Here is a 17,419-nt window from a genome sequence, read left to right as displayed (position 1 = left end):
GAGAAGGAGGACCAAGTGAGTGTGCTGTCACAAGCAAGAGAAGATAACGTTTCAAAAAAGGAGAGGTGGGAGGCAGCGGTCACATTTAATGAGTGGTACTGGGAAGGATAGGAGTGAAAAATGTCTATTGTCTGGATTTGGATGCCCTCAGTGACCTTAGCAAAAGCTATTCTGTTTCTGGTATTGATTCAGTGCTAGGTACTTCTGTGACATAGGAAAGTCCATTAACCTCCTTGATGGCATTTTTCTTATCTACTTAATATGGGGAATGAGACGAAATCAGAAGTTTTAGAATTTCGTTTGGCAGAGCAACAGGGAAACATTATGTAGAGTAGTTATATAGAGCTTAGGTTCTGGTGCCTAAGAACCTGAGTCGCCTGGGTTTGAACTCCTGCTCTGCCCTTGACCACTGGAGTTCTGAGAGCAAGCAACTTTGCTTCTCTCAGCCTGTGTTTCCTCGGGTGTCTAAAGTACATACTTCAGGCGCACCTGGGTGGCTCAGTTGGTTAAGTGTCTGACTCTTTGTTTCAACTCAGGTCATGATCGCACGGTTTGTGAGTTTGAGCCCTACATCGGGCACTGCACTGAGTGGGAAGACTGCTTGGGATTCTCTGTCTCCCTGTCTCTCTGCCCCTCCCCACCCCCCTCTCTTTCTCAGAATAAATAAACATTAAAACATAAGTAAATAAAGTACCTACTTCATACGGTTTTTGCAAGTACTGTGACTTTAGTGAGCAGGATCTATATGTCATTACTAGCAATGCGTTTTGCTAATTAAATGAATTAAGTTGATGCCTTTTGAGGAGAGGCAGGAAGAGATCAGGTTGGTATGACTCCGGGTGTCCTATCCCTGCTTTAAACAAAACATTTCCACTGGGAGGTGTTTTTTTTTTTTTCTTTTTTAAGGTTTGTTCATTTTTCAGAGACAGAGACAGAACATGAGGTGGGGAGGGGCAGAGAGAGAGGGAGACACAGAATCTGAAGCAGGCTCCAGGCTCTGAGCTGTCAGGACAGAGCCCAACATGGGGCTTGAACCCACAGACCGTGAGATCATGACCTGAGCTGAAGTCAGGTACATGCCTAACCAACTGAGCCACCCAGGCGCCCCTCCACTGGGAGGTGTTTTTAACATGGGAGATCTGCTTATGCTTTTGTATGCAACTATGTGTAAGAAATAATTAAAAATTAACTGAATATGCAATTTGCTATATATGAAAACACATTTCTTTATCCTTCTTGAGTAGTTGTTCCATTGAGTTAATCAGTTATCAAAATACATCTTTACCTTCTTATTTAACTTAGCACATGAGCAATTTCACATATGAACTTTGTTAGTAATTACTTTACCTGTGGCTTAATTTAAGTATTTCAACAGTAAGAGAAAACTTCAACCTGTTTCTCCCCATTGTAAAAATCCACAAATCTGTGAACATGACACTGGATATTGTAGAGCAATTCTTTGCAACCTTTTAAAAAATTTTTTTAATGTTTATTTTTAAGAGAGAGAGAAAGACAAAGTGTGAGCGGGGAGGGGCAGAGAGAGAGGGAGACGCAGAATCCAAAGCAGGCTCCAGGCTCTGAGCTGTCAGCACAGAGCCCAACACAGGGCTTGAACTCACAAACTGCGAGATCATGACCTGAGCCAAAGACACTTAACCGACTGAGCTACCCAGGTGTCCCCTGCAACCTTTAATGGGCATATAAATCACCTGATTCAGACTCACCAGGCCTGGAGGAAGACCTAAGATTCTGCACTTCTTCCAAGTTCCCCGGAGAGGCCAATGTTGCTCACTTGGGGCAAGGTTCCCCAGAACACTACCAAAGTCAATGATGTTACTCTTCTCCTTGAGGGTTATCCTTTGCCTGATCAGTTGATAGGGGCGCGGGAGTACACATTACCTCTTGGTTGCTGAAATCTTATTTTCCTAGAAAAGGAAACTACACAGGGAGTTTCTGCAAAGTAGCCCATGTAGGTGCAGAGAATGTAAGGTACCTGTGAGAAGAGGTGGTCCTGCTCTTGCTCGAGAGCCCACTGTGCTGACAGTCCACCTGCTTCTGCTCCCGCAACAGGTGCCTGCAGAACTACATTCCCGCCCACAGTCTAACCCTCTCCTGCCCAGTGTGCCGCCAGACCTCCATCCTGCCCGAGAAGGGGGTGGCCGCGCTCCAGAACAACTTCTTCATCACGAACCTGATGGACGTGCTGCAGCGAACTCCCGGCAGCAACGTTGAGGAGTCCTCCATCCTGGAGACGGTCACCGCTGTGGCTGCCGGAAAGCCTCTCTCTTGCCCAAACCACGATGGAAATGTAAGTGAGCGGGTTGCAGACGCGGCCTGAGGGCATGACTGCTTTGATTTGGGTAGGCTTCGGGCAATCAGAGGTTATACGCTAAAGCAGAACTCCACCTGGAAAAGGAGTAATTAGAAGGCATTTTTAGCAGTGCTCAGGCTATTTTGCCTGCTTACTTGCTCTGATCACATTCATTTAAATGATCAGATCAATCTTCATTGTGTCTATTAGCATGTATTATTAGTTTCCCCAGGAGAGCAAACCCATAACCATTTGCACAGTGGGTATTCTTGACCCACATAAATATCTATATAGTAAAATCTGGATAAAGATTAAAAATAGATACGTGCTGCAAATTGAGAATGATTATTAAAATATTAATTAATTACAGCTCTTTGTTTTTCTTTTGAGGGAAATTTTTCTCCTGCTCCATTAGGCCCTAATCCTCAATAATAAACAGAATTTGAAGATGTGTGAATCCTTGACAATAGATTCTAGATTTTGAATTCAAGCGTAATTTCTGCTACTAGCAAGCATAATAGGTGATATAAACTTAGGAGAACCTGTGTGTACCATTAAATAACTGATTCACAATAGCTGTGTCACCTGAAGAGGCCACATTGTACAAGAGCACTGGCTTTGGATTTCTTTTTTTTTTAATTTTTTTTTTCAACGTTTATTTATTTTTGGGACAGAGAGAGACAGAGCATGAACGGGGGAGGGGCAGAGAGAGAGGGAGACACAGAATCGGAAACAGGCTCCAGGCTCTGAGCCATCAGCCCAGAGCCCGACGCGGGGCTCGAACTCCTGGACCGCGAGATCGAGATCGTGACCTGGCTGAAGTCGGACGCTTAACCGACTGCGCCACCCAGGCGCCCCATGGCTTTGGATTTCAACTGCCTGGTTCAAACTCCGCTCTTCAACTTATTCCTGTGTCAGCTTTGGCACGTTTATTAAGCTCTCTGTGTCTCACTTTCTCATCTGTAAAGAAGAAGTAATAATTGTATTTACTAGGGACCCCTGAGTGGCCCAGTCGGTTAAGCATCCAACTTTGGCTCAGGTCATGATCTCGCGGTTTGTGAGTTCCAGCCCCACGTCGGGCTCTGTGCTGACAGCTGAGAGCCTGGAGCCAGCTTTGGATTCTGTGTCTCCTTCTCTCTCTCTGCCCCTCCCCCGCTTAGACTCTTTTTCTCTCTCTCAAAAATAAATAAACATTAAAAAAATTAAATAATAGTATTTACTATATGGGATTACTTGGAGAAGTAAATGTTTAAGTCATATAAAGCATTATAGTAAGCTCTTGATAAATGTTAGCTATGAAGATTATTTCTCATCAGTGACTATTCACTTTTTTCTTTGTAATGGCCACTTCAAAAGTATTAGAAGCTGCTTATAATAGAAGGCATGGGTCTAGTAAAACCACTATCAAGCAAGCTATTAATTGTTAGAGCAAAGGAATAATTATTAGCCATAACTGTTGTTTGTTGACCTCATTTCATGCCACTCTCTCTGCCCACCACACGGCAGCCTCACTGGTCTAGAACTTGCCAAGTGGCTTCCCACCTTGGGGCTTGATTATTCTCTGTGCCTTCTGCCCAGAATGCTCCCTGGCTAGCTCACCCTCATCCTTCATGTCTCTGCTCAACTTGCTCCCACACAGAGCAGTCTTCTGTAACTGAGGCAAACCACCTCTGACACCCACTTATTAGCCATTACATCACTTCCTGGATTTCCTTCCTGGCATCCACCATGCTCTGCTTGGCTTCATCTGTGTATTTGTTGATCTTCTGGCCTTACTTTTAGAAAGTGAGCTCCAGAAGGTCAGGGACCATGGTCATCATTATATTGCTAGCACTAAGCACAGTATCTTCTACATGGAAATGTAGAAACAAACAGAGACTGTCTATCCTGAGCTTGCTATAACAAGGAATCAGCCACCGTCACTTCTGTTTTGGCAGAGACTCAAAGGCAGGCAGAGGAGTGGGAAAGCTCTACCACAGACAAAAGGGAAAGCTTTAGGGATGCGCTGTTTGGAGGCTATTTGCATGGGGAAGCTGGAGACAGAGAGACAGAGCGCGAATGGGAGAGGGGCAGAGAGAGAGGGAGACACAGAATCCGAAGCAGGCTCCAGGCTCTGAGCTGTCAGCATAGAGCCCCACATGGGGCTCGAACTCATGAACCGTGAGACCATGACCCAAGCCAAAGTTGGATGCTCAGCCGACTGAGACACCCAGGCGCCCCTACGTATCTTTAATTAATTATTTAATTGAAAGCACACCAGGCTGTCAATAACCACGGTTTCCCATACAGTGTACTCCAAGGGAGAATTATCATGTAAGTTTTGTAAAGGAAACTTTAAATGGTGCCTTCAATTAGTTGAGCATTCTTCTTATGACCATTTCTCACACTGGCTCTCCCTGAGGCTGTCTTCTCCTAGAGGAGCTCTAGCTCAGCTCAGGTCATGATCTCACGGTTTGTGGGATCAAGCCCTGCATTGGGCTCTGTGTTAACAGTGCAGAGCCTGCTTGAGATTCTCTCTCCCTCTCTCTCTGCCCCTCCCCCTGCTCTCTCTCCGATGCTTTCTCTCTCGCTCTCTCACAAGATAAATAAATAAACGTTTATTAAAAAAATGAAAGGAGTTCAATTCAAAAAGCTAGGGAAAACAACAAAGTAAATATATGGAACACGAAATAATAGAGATAAACTTGGTTTGAAAGTAATAAAACAATTGAGTTAATAAACCTAAGAGCTGGTTTTTTTAATTAGTGAAATAATTTGATATCTGGTAAAACAAAAAAGGGAAAATATATCAAATTAGGACTCTAACAAAGAGATACCAGTACAGGTAAAAGGAATATTTTAGAACAAATATATCAATGCTAGGTGCTAAAGGCTAATATACTTGAAAGTTTGAACAAAATGGATGATTATCTAGGAAACTGGAAGTGATCAAGAAAACCCGAGTAGGCTGCTAATTTTGCAAGAAACTGGTAAAACTTTATTTGAAACCTAATTCCTTCAAAACAAATATGTGTAAAACAAATATGATTCATAGTGTGGTCTGCATCTTAAGAAAAGATAGAAAACTCCCTAGTTCACTCGTGATATACTCATAACTTTAATACCAAAATCTAGTGAAAACAGAAAAAGAAAACTATTAATCATTCGGTTCATGAAAATAACTGTAAAATTCTTAATTAAAATACCCCAACAAATCCTTACTATGTAAGAATTAAGAATCAGGAAAAACATGAACATCACAAAAGAATTAAGAGTGAGGAAAATATGAACATCACAAAAGAAAATGGGCAGAGAACTCAGAAAATTCAGAGGACATATAAATGGCTAATAATAGTATGAGAAATATCAAGCTTCACAAATAATCACATCTTCTCAAATTGATTTTTAAAGATAATAAGCAGTGCTGATGAGGATATGGGGAGATGTTTTCATTTGCTGTGGGTGGGAGGGTAAATTGCTCTTCAGAAAGTTTATGTCAGTTTGTCGAACTATAATGAGTGTTTTACACAACTTCCTGTCCTTTAATTCAGTAATTACACGAGTAGAAATATTTCTAAGGAAATAGCTGGAGAAAAGAATGAAGATATAAGAATGTTCATTGAAAATTTTAGATTAGAGTAAAAATTAGAAATAATCTGAATGTGCAATATTAGGGAAATGGCTAAATTATGGTAAGTCGGTATACCTGATTCTTGGGTAGCCATTAAAATTGATGGTTTGGTAACAGATGACAATTATGCTAATATGTGGGTATGCTTGTATGTTTATATAGACTTTCATTTTTTAATTAGTCATTCCACACTGTATATTCAGTATAGAAAGGAGAAGGGTATAGAAGCAATAGAGACCCTTGGATGCCACCAGCTGCTAAGCAGAATCTGTCTTAGAGATGCGGATTCCAGCAAAGTTAAAGAATCCTTTAGGTTAAAACTTCCCTTTGTCTCTCTCCAAATGCATCACATCAAATCCACTAAAATTTAGATCTATCTAGAATTTGAACCTCCTTAAGGTAGATGAAGCTATTTAAAGTATGTTTTGGCTGATTTCTCTTTGCTGGGTCATTATGATTCTTTGGAATCATAAAATTTATAAACCAGCAAGAGGTCTTGGAAATTAACAGTGTGTGCCTTGAATCGTTCTATTGTTTTACCATAGATTGTAGTTCACTGCTGCTGCTTTGAAACAGGGGTCCTCATTGCATATTCAAGCCAAATGCATGCAATATTGCAGATAAATTGCTGCAGTTAATTGCCATGGGTAAATCTTTAAAAACAATTCAAGCATCTGAAGGTTAATAAAATTGGGTAATTAACAATAAAGCAGGATGTTGTCCTCATAAACTGCCTGGTGCTGATTAGCACATGTGGATGAAAGCCTGTCATTTACTTTAAGTGCTGTGACACTCTCTGTCTTCTAATTAAACTGCCATGGCTGCATTGTCCAAATACAAAGAAAAAATGGGAATAATGGTCAGTGATTTAAGAGGTTCTTTGCACGTAAACCAGACATTTGAGCTCATGCCTCACGGTCCCAGAACCGCAAATGATCATTAAACCCTGTTATGGCTTGCTTAGGCACCTTACTAACAAGGATGTTAAGAGGTACAAAGAAGAGATCCTCATTAAGAATGCCCTACCACTAACAAGTCCCCACTTCCACAATCCTCAGGGCTGTTCCAAGGCCCTGACCACCCTTTCTAGCACGTTAGTAGTGCATATGGTCTTGCCTTGTCATCTTCACAAGTAGTGTCTACCTGTCAACAAAAATAAGCTAGTCCTGGCCTCTGGCCCAGCCGCCCCCAAGAAAAAACACCAGTATTATCTCACTCAAGATGGATGAGCTCAGCTGAGTCTCACGCTTGACGCAATTAACTCTCAGCTTGAGTCAAAGCTGCCAGATCCTGAGCACAAACATTTGGGAATGACTAGTTGTTCACACTTTAGAATGATTTTAGGGCCTTTGTTTCCAAGAAACACTTAGGTTTCCAAACCAGGGACAATCACCTATGTGTGTAGCTCTCTCTTCAAAGATGCATTTTTTTAAACTAATTAATGCAATTTTTTAAAATTAATTTTTTAATTAAGGGAAAATTCACATAACATAAAATTAAACAGTATAACCATTTAAAAGTATACAATTCAAGGACACCTAGGTGGCTCAGTCAGTTAAGCACCTGACTTTGGCTCAGGTCATGATTGCGGTTCACGAGTTCAAGCCCCACATCAGACTCTGTGCTGACAGCTCAGAGCCCGGAGCCTGCTTCGGATTCTGTGTCTCCCTCTCTCTCTGCCCCTCCTCCACTCACACTCTGTCTCTGTCTCTGTCTCTCAAAAATAAATAAAAACATGTAAAAAAAATTTTTTTAAGTATACAATTCAGTCTTTTTTAGTGTATTCAAGAGGTTGTGTAAGTATCACCACTAGTTCCAGAACTTTTTCATCATGCCACTCCCCATTCCCCCCTACCCCTAACCCCTGGCAATCACCAGTATGCATGTTATCTCTGCAAGATTTGGCCATTATAGACATTTAATACAAATCAGTCGTAAATTATGTGGCCTCTTGAGTCTGGCTTCTATTACTCAGCATAATGTTTTCAAAGTTCATCTATATTGTACCATATGGCCAAACTTCATGTCTTTTTATGACTAAAATAATATTCCATTGTCTGGATATACCACAATTTATTTGTCCATTCATTAGTTGATGGATATTCATGTTGTTTCCACTTTGGGGCTATTATGAATAGTGCTATGAACATTCGTCTCCCATCCAAGTACTAACCAGGCCCGACCCTGCTTAGCTTCCGAGATCAGACGAGATCAGGCGCGTTCAGGGTGGTATGGCCATAGACAGTGCTATGAACATTCGTGTACAAATTTTTGTGTGGATGTATGTTTATAGTTCTCTTGGGTGTATACCTAGGAATTGAATTCCTGGGTCCCATGGTAATTCTGTATTTTACTTTTGAGGAGCCACCAAACTGTTTTCACAGTGATTGTGCCAGTTTACGTTCCCACTAGCAAAGTATGAAAGTTCTGATTTTTCCACATTTCCACCAACACTTATTATCTGACTTTTTGAGTCTAGCCACCCGAATCAGTATAAAGTATCTCATAGTGGTTTTGATTTGGATTTCCTTAGTGACTAATAATATTGAGCATATTTTTGTGTGTGTGCAAATTGGCCATTTGTATATTTTCTTTGGAGAAATGTCTATTCAAGTCCTTTGCCAGTTTTTTGAATTGGGTTCTTGAGTTGTAGGGTTTCTTTATATGTTCTGGATACTACATCCTTATCAGATATGTGAATCGCAAATATTTCTCCTATTCTTTTCACTTTCTTTTTTTTAAAGATTTTATTTTTAAGTAACCTCAACACCCAATATGGGAGTCGAACTCACAACCCTGAGATCAAGAGTTGCATGCTCTACTGACTGAGCCAGACAGGTGCCCCTCTTTTCACTTTCTTGATAGTATCTTGATAGTACCCTTCATCCACAAGATTTTATTTTGATGAAGTCCAATTTATCTATTTTTTCTTGTTGCTTGTGCTTTGGGTGTCATATCTAAAAGACCATAACCTAATCAAAGGTCATAAAGGTTTACTCCTATGTTTTCTTTTCTAGGAGTTTTATAGTTTTAGCTCTTATATTTAGGTTGTTAATCTATTTTGAGATAATTTTTGTATGTAGAGTGAGGTAAGCATTCCACTTCATTCTTTTACATGTGGATATCCAGTTGTCTTGGCATCATTTGTTGAAAAGACTGCTTTTCTCCATTGAGTGATCTTGGCATCCTTGTCAAGAATCAGTTGACCATAAATGTATGGTTTAATTTCTGGACTGTCAATTCTATTCCATCTATCTATATGTCTGTCCTTATGCCAGTAACACAGTATTCTGATTACTCTATCTTGGTACTACCTTTTGAAATTACAAGTCGAAGTCTTCCAGTTTTTTTTTTTTTTTTTCAAGATTGTTTTGGCTATTCAGAGTCCCATGCAATTCCATCTGAATTTTGAGAATAGTTTGTTCACTTTTGTGAAAAAAGGATGCTTGAATTTTGATAGGTATTTCACTGAATCAGTAGATCGATTTTGGGAATGTTGCCCTCTTAACAGTATTAAGTCTTCCTATTCATGAGCATAGGATATCTTTACATTCATTTCCATTATTTAGGTATTCTTTAGTATCTTTCAACAATGTTTTGTAGAAGTCAGTGTACAAGTCTTACTCCTTCTTGGTTAAATGTATTCTTAAGTATTTTATATTCTTTTTGATGCTACTATAAATGGAATTATCTTGATTTCATTTTTGGATTGTTCATTGCTAGTGTATATAAATACAACTGATTTTTGTTTGGTGATCTTGTATCCTACAACTTTGCTGAATTCATTTGTTAGGCCTAATATTTTTTGTGGGGGTGGGGGTTGGTGTATTCTTTAGAGTTTTCTGTATATAAGTTCATATCATCTCTGAATAGAGAAATTCTAACTTCTTCCTTTCCAATTTGGATGCATTTTATTGCTTTTTCTTGCCTAAATGCCCTGGTTAGAATTTCTAGTACATTGCTGAATATAAATGGCAAGAGTGAACATCTTTGTCTCATTCTGTATCTTAGGGGGTTAACATTAGGTATGATGTTAGGTATAGGATTTTTGTAGATACCTTTTATCAAGTTGAGGAACTTTTCTTCTGTTTCTAGATTGATAAGTGTTTTTATCACGAAATGGTGTTGGAAATTGTCAAATGTTTTTTTTCTGCCTCAATTGAGATGACCATGTGGAGTTTTTTTCCCCTTTATTCTATTGGTATGGTGTATTACATATGTTGATTTTTGTATGTGAACTACCTTTGCAGTCTTGGGATAAACTCCACTTGACCGTATTGTATAACCCGTTTTATATGTAGCTTGATTCAGTTTACTAGTATTTTGTTAAGGATTTTTGCATCTATATTCATAAGGGATATGAACTTTACTGGTGATGTTTTTTGGCTTTTGTGTTAGGGTATTGCTGGCCTAATAGAATAAGTTAGGATATGTTTCCTCCTCTTCTATTTTTTGAAGAATTTGGAAGGATTGATGTTAATACTTCTTTAAATATTTGACAGAATTCATCAGTGAAGCCATCTGGTCATGGGCTTTCTATATTGGACATTTTTGGATACTGGTTCGATATCCTATTATAGGTATATTTGCATTTTCTATTTCTTCTTTGGGTCAGTTTTATTAGTTTGTGTGTTTTTAAGAATTTGTCCATTTTATCTATGTTATTCAATTTGTTGGCATACAACTGTCCTTAGTATCCTGTTTGTCAATTTTTTTGATCTTTACAAAGAACCGACTTTTGGTTTCATTGATCTTCTCTACTGTGTTTCTGTTTTCTATCTTATTTGTCTCCACTTTCATCTTTATTATTTTCTTTCTTTTTGTTTTGGTTTTGATTTGTTCCTCTTTTTTGGTTCTTTAAGGTTGAACCTTAGGCTATATTGATTTAAGATTTTTCTTCTTTTTAAACTAGGCATTTACATCTAAAATTTTGCTCTGAAAACTCTCTCATAAGTTTTGGTATATTGTGTTTTCATTTTGCTCATCTCAAAGTATATTCTAATTTCCTTTGTGATTTCTTTTTTGACTCAATGTGTAAGAGTAAGTTATTTAATTTTCATATATTTGTTAATTTTCCAGATTTCCTTCTATTATTGATTTCTAATTTGATTTCATTGTGGCTAGAGAAAATATTCGTATGACTTTAATCTTTTTAAAACTTACTGAGAGTTTTTTACCCAATATGTGGTCTACTCTGGAGAACGTCCTATGTGTTCTTGACAAAAATGTGTATTCTGTTAGTGAATAGAGTGTTCTATATGTCTGTTAGGCCTAGTTGGTTTATAATTCTCAAACTTTCTATTTCTTTTTTTTTTTAAGTTTTTTTTTTTTTACGTTTATTTTATTATTTTTGGGACAGAGAGAGACAGAGCATGAACGGGGGAGGGGCAGAGAGAGGGAGACACAGAATCGGAAACAGGCTCCAGGCTCCGAGCCATCAGCCCAGAGCCTGACGCGGGGCTCGAACTCACGGACCGTGAGATCGTGACCTGGCTGAAGTCGGACGCTTAACCGACTGCGCCACCCAGGCGCCCCTCAAACTTTCTATTTCTTTATGGATCTTCCATCTAATTGTTCTATCATTAATGAAAGTGGGGTACTGAGATCTCCAACTATCATTGCTGAACTATTCATTTCTCCCTTCAATTCTGTCAGTTTTTGTTTCATATATTTGGGGGCTCTGTTGTTGGGTACATATTTGTTTATTATTGTTATATCTTCTCAATGAATTTATCATCTTATAGTTACATAATGTCCTCTTTTGTCTGTTGTAACAACTTTTGTCTTAAAATCTATTTTGTCTCAGAATAGCCACTCCAGTTCTCTTCTGACTACTATTTGCATGGAATATCTTTTTCTACCCTTTTAATTTTAATGTATTTGTGTCCTTGACTCTAAAATGTGTCTTTTATAGACAGCATTCAATTCATTCATTGAGTAGTTTTTGAATACTTACTTTGTGTAAGGAATTAGGCTTTTTGTAAGAAAGTTCCTGTGCTCAGGAACTTAAAATCTTATAAATATTTCATAAACTGGGGTATAAATAAAAGTGATTTGGTAGGAGGATTCACTTTATGAAAATCCACTAACCTTTAATAAGACTTATGCCATTTAAAAAATTGTTTTAATGTTTAATTTTGAGAGAGAGAGAGAGAGCAAGCGAGCGAGAGCCGGGGAGGGCAAAGGGAGAGAGGGAGACACAGAATCTGCAGCAGCCTCCAGGCTCTGAGCCGTCAGCACAAAGCCAGATGCAGGGCTCGGACTCACGGGTGGTGAGATCGTGACCCGAGCTGAAGTTAGACGCTTAACCGACTGAACCACTCAGGTGCCCTGACTGATGCCATTTTCTGTACATGTGTTATACTTCAAGAAAAAGATCCCTCCAAGAGTATCTTGGGAATTCAAAATTATTTTCAGCCGAGAGAATAGGGAAATGCCTTCCCAAGGAAACTGACCTAATAGGCTTTGTGTTATATTGCTACTGAGAGTTCATCATAATCAGGATAAGGTACCTTTATTTTCCTATAAGCTGATGATATCACCATCATCATCATCATCATGATTGCTGCTGCTACATCATGCCAGTGCCACTTCTGAGTTCTTTGTGCAGTTTTGAGTTCTAGGTTACTATTATCGTCTCCATTTGACAAAGGAAAATTTGAGGTTACATAAGTGGTAACCTTTACATAAGTGGTAGAGCCAGGATACAAATTGTTCAGTACAGCTTATATCTCTTTTTTCTTTAATGTTTATTTATTTTTGAGAGAGAGACAGAGTGTAAGCGGGGGAGGGCAGAAAAAGAGAGAGAGAGAGAGAGAGAGAGAGAGAGAGAGAGAAAGACACAGAATCTGAAACAGGCTCCAGGCGCTGAGCTGTCAGCACAGAGCCCAATGCGGGGCTTGAACTCATGAACCGTGAGATCATGACCTGAGCTGAAGTTGGACACTAAGCCAACTGAGCCACCCAGGCACCCCGGCTTGTCTCATATAGAAAGAGTATCAGTTCTCAAAGTATGGTCCAGGAACCCTCATGGGTCCCCCAACCCTTTGTGGGGGTGGGTTGGCAGTCCATAAGATCAAAACTGTATTTAAAATAATACTAAGACATTATGTGCCTTTTTCACTCTTGTTCTCTCAAGTGTGTACAGTGGAATTTTCCAGAGACAACATGATGTGTGCAATCACAACAGATATAATGCAGAAGCAGATATGAAAATCCAGCTGTCTACTATTAACCCAGACGCTGAAGAAAATTTTTTAAGTGGGAAACAATGCCATTATTGTCACAAAATTTCTTGTTTTTCAAAATACAGTTATTTTTCATGTTTTATATTATTCATGTTAACATCAAGTGGGCTTATTATTGCTTTTAGTTACTTTTTAAAATTGTTGTTTCAGTTTTTAATATATCTGTAGATACAATGCACATAAATAAAAGCACTTTGGAGTCCTCAATAGTTTATGAAGAGTGGCAAAGGGTCCTAAGATCAAGAAGTTGGAGCATCGCAGCCCCACACTGTTCTGCTCTAGGGGAGTAACCACAGAAAATCTGGCTTTGTGGCCACCGCTGCAGCTTGGCCCACCTCTGTTTGAGGCCTGGCACTTAAAAATGTATCCTTCCTGGGGCGCCTGGGTGGCTCAGTCGGTTAAGCGTCCGACTTCAGCTTAGGTCACGATCTCGCGGTCTGTGAGTTCGAGCCCCGCGTCGGGCTCTGGGCTGATGGCTCAGAGCCTGGAGTCTGCTTCCGATTCTGTGTCTCCCTCTCTCTCTGCCCCTCCCCTGTTCATGCTCTGTCTCTCTCTGTCTCAAAAATAAATAAACATTAAAAAAAATTTAAAAATAAATAAATAAAATAATAAAAAAAATAAAAATGTATCCTTCCTTTTCTTCTGTGAAACTGGACATACCGCCTACATCCTGGGAAAGCTGTGCGAATGAAATGAGAGGATGCCTACTACAGGCCTAGTGCCCAGTAAGCCCTCAGTTAGTGGCCTTGAACCTGGAATTGTTTTTGTGTTACCTGCAGGTGATGGACTTTTACTGCCAGTCTTGTGAGACCGCCATGTGTCGAGAGTGCACTGAGGGGGAGCACGCAGAACATCCCACAGTCCCCCTCAAGGATGTGGTAGAGCAACACAAGGCCTCACTCCAGGTCCAGTTGGATGCCGTCAACAAAAGGTGCACACACCTCCCCCTGGCTGTCTTGTGTGAGGCTTGGCCTCCCGATCTCTTGTCTCCGTGGTTTCATGCTCCCTAAATAAATTCTCCTTTGTGTGTCTGTAGTCATGAACCCCAGTGAGTGATTAGGATCACCCCCTACCCCTTGGTCAAATTCCAACGCCCTTATGTTAAGAGGGGTGGCATTTTTGTTTCAGTACCTTAGGATGATTAAGTGAATAAAATACATTCCAGGCAAATGCTCTCAGCAGATCTTCTGAAATTCATGCCTGAAACCAGGCTCTCTGAGGAGCCTTTCTTAGCTGCTCTTCTTGACATACACAGGACCATTGTGTTTACTGTCATTGGCTCCTCTCTGTTTGAGCCCGGCAAATGTTACTGATCAGTGATTGCTCGATTTTCCTTATGTTTTCCTGCTTCCAGGCTTTCTCTTTGGCATGGAAATGAGGGAACAGAGTAGCTGTGTGATACAAAAGAAAGACCAAAGAGAGCAAATAAACAACCAGCTGAAAGTAAATCTTGTCACCAATAGTTGTAATGAGAAAAGTGTGGTTATTCTATAATAATTAAAGGAACTTGGAAACTTGAAAAATGTTCTCAGGAAACTGAATTTGGATAAGTTTTTCATATGATTAGGATAAAACTAATTAGGATTAGCTATACATTTAGAACCTGGTTCTCAATTGTGGGTAATTATGCATACCCCCCGGAAACCTTTTACCATGCCCTGGAGCCGTTTGGTGTCCTCACTTGGGGGGGGGGGGGGCTGCTGTTGGCATCTGGTAGAAGACAGGATGCTGTTAAACATCCCATAACACACAGGCTAGTCCCCTGTAACAAAGAAGTATGTGACCTACAATATTATAGTGTTAAGTTTGAGAAGGCTTGATTCAGAGTGAGGAGAAGCCATGGGGTTCAGAGAGCCTCAAGGCTTTGTACCATCAATTAGTAAAATTAGATGACTGAACACTTGAAGTACACATGGACCCTCAGAGTCTCTTCTCTCAAAGGCAGTAATTATGTCATGTCTTATTCATTCTGTTCTTCAGTTATTACTTTTTAAAGATAATGAAAGGCAAAGAATATATTTTTTGACAAAACATAGTGTTTAGGTAGACGTTTTGCTATTTCTGGGTTGATGCTAAATAATGATCTTTAATGACTGTCCTCTAGGCTCCCAGAAATAGATTCTGCCCTTCAGTTCATCTCAGAAATCATTCATCAGTTAACCAACCAAAAGGCCAGCATTGTGGATGACATCCATTCTACCTTTGATGAGCTCCAGAAGACTTTAAACGTGCGCAAGAGCGTGCTGCTTATGGAACTGGAAGTCAACTATGGCCTCAAACATAAAGTAAGATTCCAGCCATTCTTGTAGATAATCCTGTAAGAGACATGATACCCCCGGTATTTCACTGCACCAGCTTACTGTGTTCTAAGAACAGCAAAGGGGACTTAGATGGGTCCTTAAGTGTCACTGTTTTATGGTAAACAGTAGTTTTCATTTCATGGCACACCCAGCTATTTTTTCCTTCCTCTTTCCGGCGAACTTCTATGATTCTGTAACCTTAAGTACCAATTTATGATTTGACACAAGGCAAGAATGAATATAAAGTAATGCTTTCAGGATTTAAATTGGATTATTTTCCTTCCTTAAGTTATAATGTCTAATAGTCTCTTAATTGCTCTCTCATCCACACCAACCTGTTAGTCAACTTCAAAGTGAACCCTGACTGCAGCCTTTAACATGTCCAGTCACAAAACCAGGGATCAAAAGCTTCTGCTATTGTGTGGAGTGTGGAGGGTGTGGAGAGTTTTGTTTGGTTTCTGTTCCTTTGGGTGGTAACAGGGGAATTTAGGACATTACAGAGAGATACTGAATAATTAATAGTTCAGATGCCAGGCATAGCAATTTGTTTTCCCGGCTCCTGGTGGTGACGTTTCTGCTTGTCCCTAGCAAAAACACATGACCCAAGAAATATGTGTGTGGGAGAGTCTGGACAAGGCGGAAGGGAACGAGAAGGTACTGCGAATGCAATTCAGAATCACGCATTAGAAGCTGGTTCAGTGGGCCAAATTAAATACCACTTGCGGAGAACCACCGGCGGGGGGCAGGTGCAGGACGCGGTAGGCGCCCGCGGAGGGCGCTGCCCCGGCGCGCCAAGCGCGCACCATGCAGTGCGCTGAGAAGCGCTCACCCGGCCTCGCTTTTTGACCCCACAGGTCCTTCAGTCGCAGCTGGATACTCTGCTCGAGGGGCAGGAGAATATAAAGAGCTGCAGCAACTTCACCGCGCAGGCCCTGAACCATGGCACGGAGACGGAGGTGCTGCTCGTGAAGAAGCAGATGAGCGAGAAGCTGAACGAACTGGCCGATCAGGATTTCCCGCTGCACCCGCGTGAAAATGATCAGCTGGATTTCATCGTGGAGACCGAAGGGCTCAAGAAGTCCATCCACAACCTCGGGACGATCTTAACCACCAACGCTGTCGCCTCCGAGACGGTGGCCACGGGTGAGGGGCTGCGGCAGACCATCATCGGGCAGCCCATGTCCGTCACCATAACGACCAAGGACAAAGACGGGGAGCTGTGCAAGACCGGCAACGCCTACATCACGGCGGAGCTGAGCACGCCCGACGGCAGCGTGGCGGACGGAGAAATACTCGACAACAAAAACGGCACGTACGAGTTTTTGTACACTGTCCAGAAGGAAGGGGACTTTACCCTCTCTCTGCGACTCTACGACCAGCACATCCGAGGCAGCCCGTTCAAGCTGAAGGTGATCCGGTCGGCCGACGTGTCTCCCACCACCGAGGGCGTGAAGAGGCGCGTTAAGTCCCCAGGGAGCGGCCATGTCAAGCAGAAAGCGGTGAAGAGACCCGCGAGCATGTACAGCACTGGGAAACGAAAAGAGAATCCCATCGAAGACGATCTGATCTTCCGAGTGGGTAAGGAGAAAGCATCGCCGCGCCGGTGCCTGAGCGTTGCTTTGGTGACGGGGCAGCAGGGAAAGTGTTGTTGCAAACGGGAACGTTGCAGGTCAGGGCTTGTACCTGACCGTGTTGGGAGACACCGGTGTATGTTACGGGGTGAGTTTATTCAGCCTTCTTCTTCGGAGATGTTATGATTGATTTTCCCCTTCTCCTCCCTCCTTCTCCTGCCCTTTTTTCTTTGTCTTCTGCCTCCCTCTTCCCCTCCTTCCCTTCCCCCTTGCCCATTAGCCTCTCTCCCTTCCTCCTTCTCCCCCCCCCCAAGTCTTCCCCACCCAGTCTTTTTCTCCTCCCTTGTTCAGCTCTTTCCCCCTCTCTCTCCACCTCCCCC

At 41.2% G+C, this 17,419-nt stretch overlaps 1 protein-coding gene across 9 annotated transcripts in view; it reads left to right on the top strand.

Annotated features, from left to right (window-relative positions):
* TRIM2 (tripartite motif containing 2) overlaps positions 1–17,419 on the top strand; it is a 121,476-nt gene that overhangs the window by 67,278 nt on the left and 36,779 nt on the right. For 8 of the 9 annotated variants that reach the window (XM_040472073.1, XM_040472089.1, XM_040472081.1 and 5 more), the window contains exons 3-6: positions 2,071–2,308; positions 13,948–14,099; positions 15,273–15,453; positions 16,323–17,046. In XM_040472073.1, coding sequence (XP_040328007.1) covers positions 2,071–2,308; positions 13,948–14,099; positions 15,273–15,453; positions 16,323–17,046 — 1,295 coding nt within the window. The remainder of the gene's footprint in view (positions 1–2,070; positions 2,309–13,947; positions 14,100–15,272; positions 15,454–16,322; positions 17,047–17,419) is intronic. The other variant, XM_040472131.1, reaches the window with a different exon arrangement.

Source organism: Herpailurus yagouaroundi, unplaced genomic scaffold (genome assembly GCF_014898765.1).
Source record: "Herpailurus yagouaroundi ecotype Mexico unplaced genomic scaffold, PumYag 28, whole genome shotgun sequence".
NCBI classification, from domain to species: domain Eukaryota; kingdom Metazoa; phylum Chordata; class Mammalia; order Carnivora; family Felidae; genus Herpailurus; species Herpailurus yagouaroundi.
This window is presented reverse-complemented; position numbering and strand designations above follow the sequence as displayed.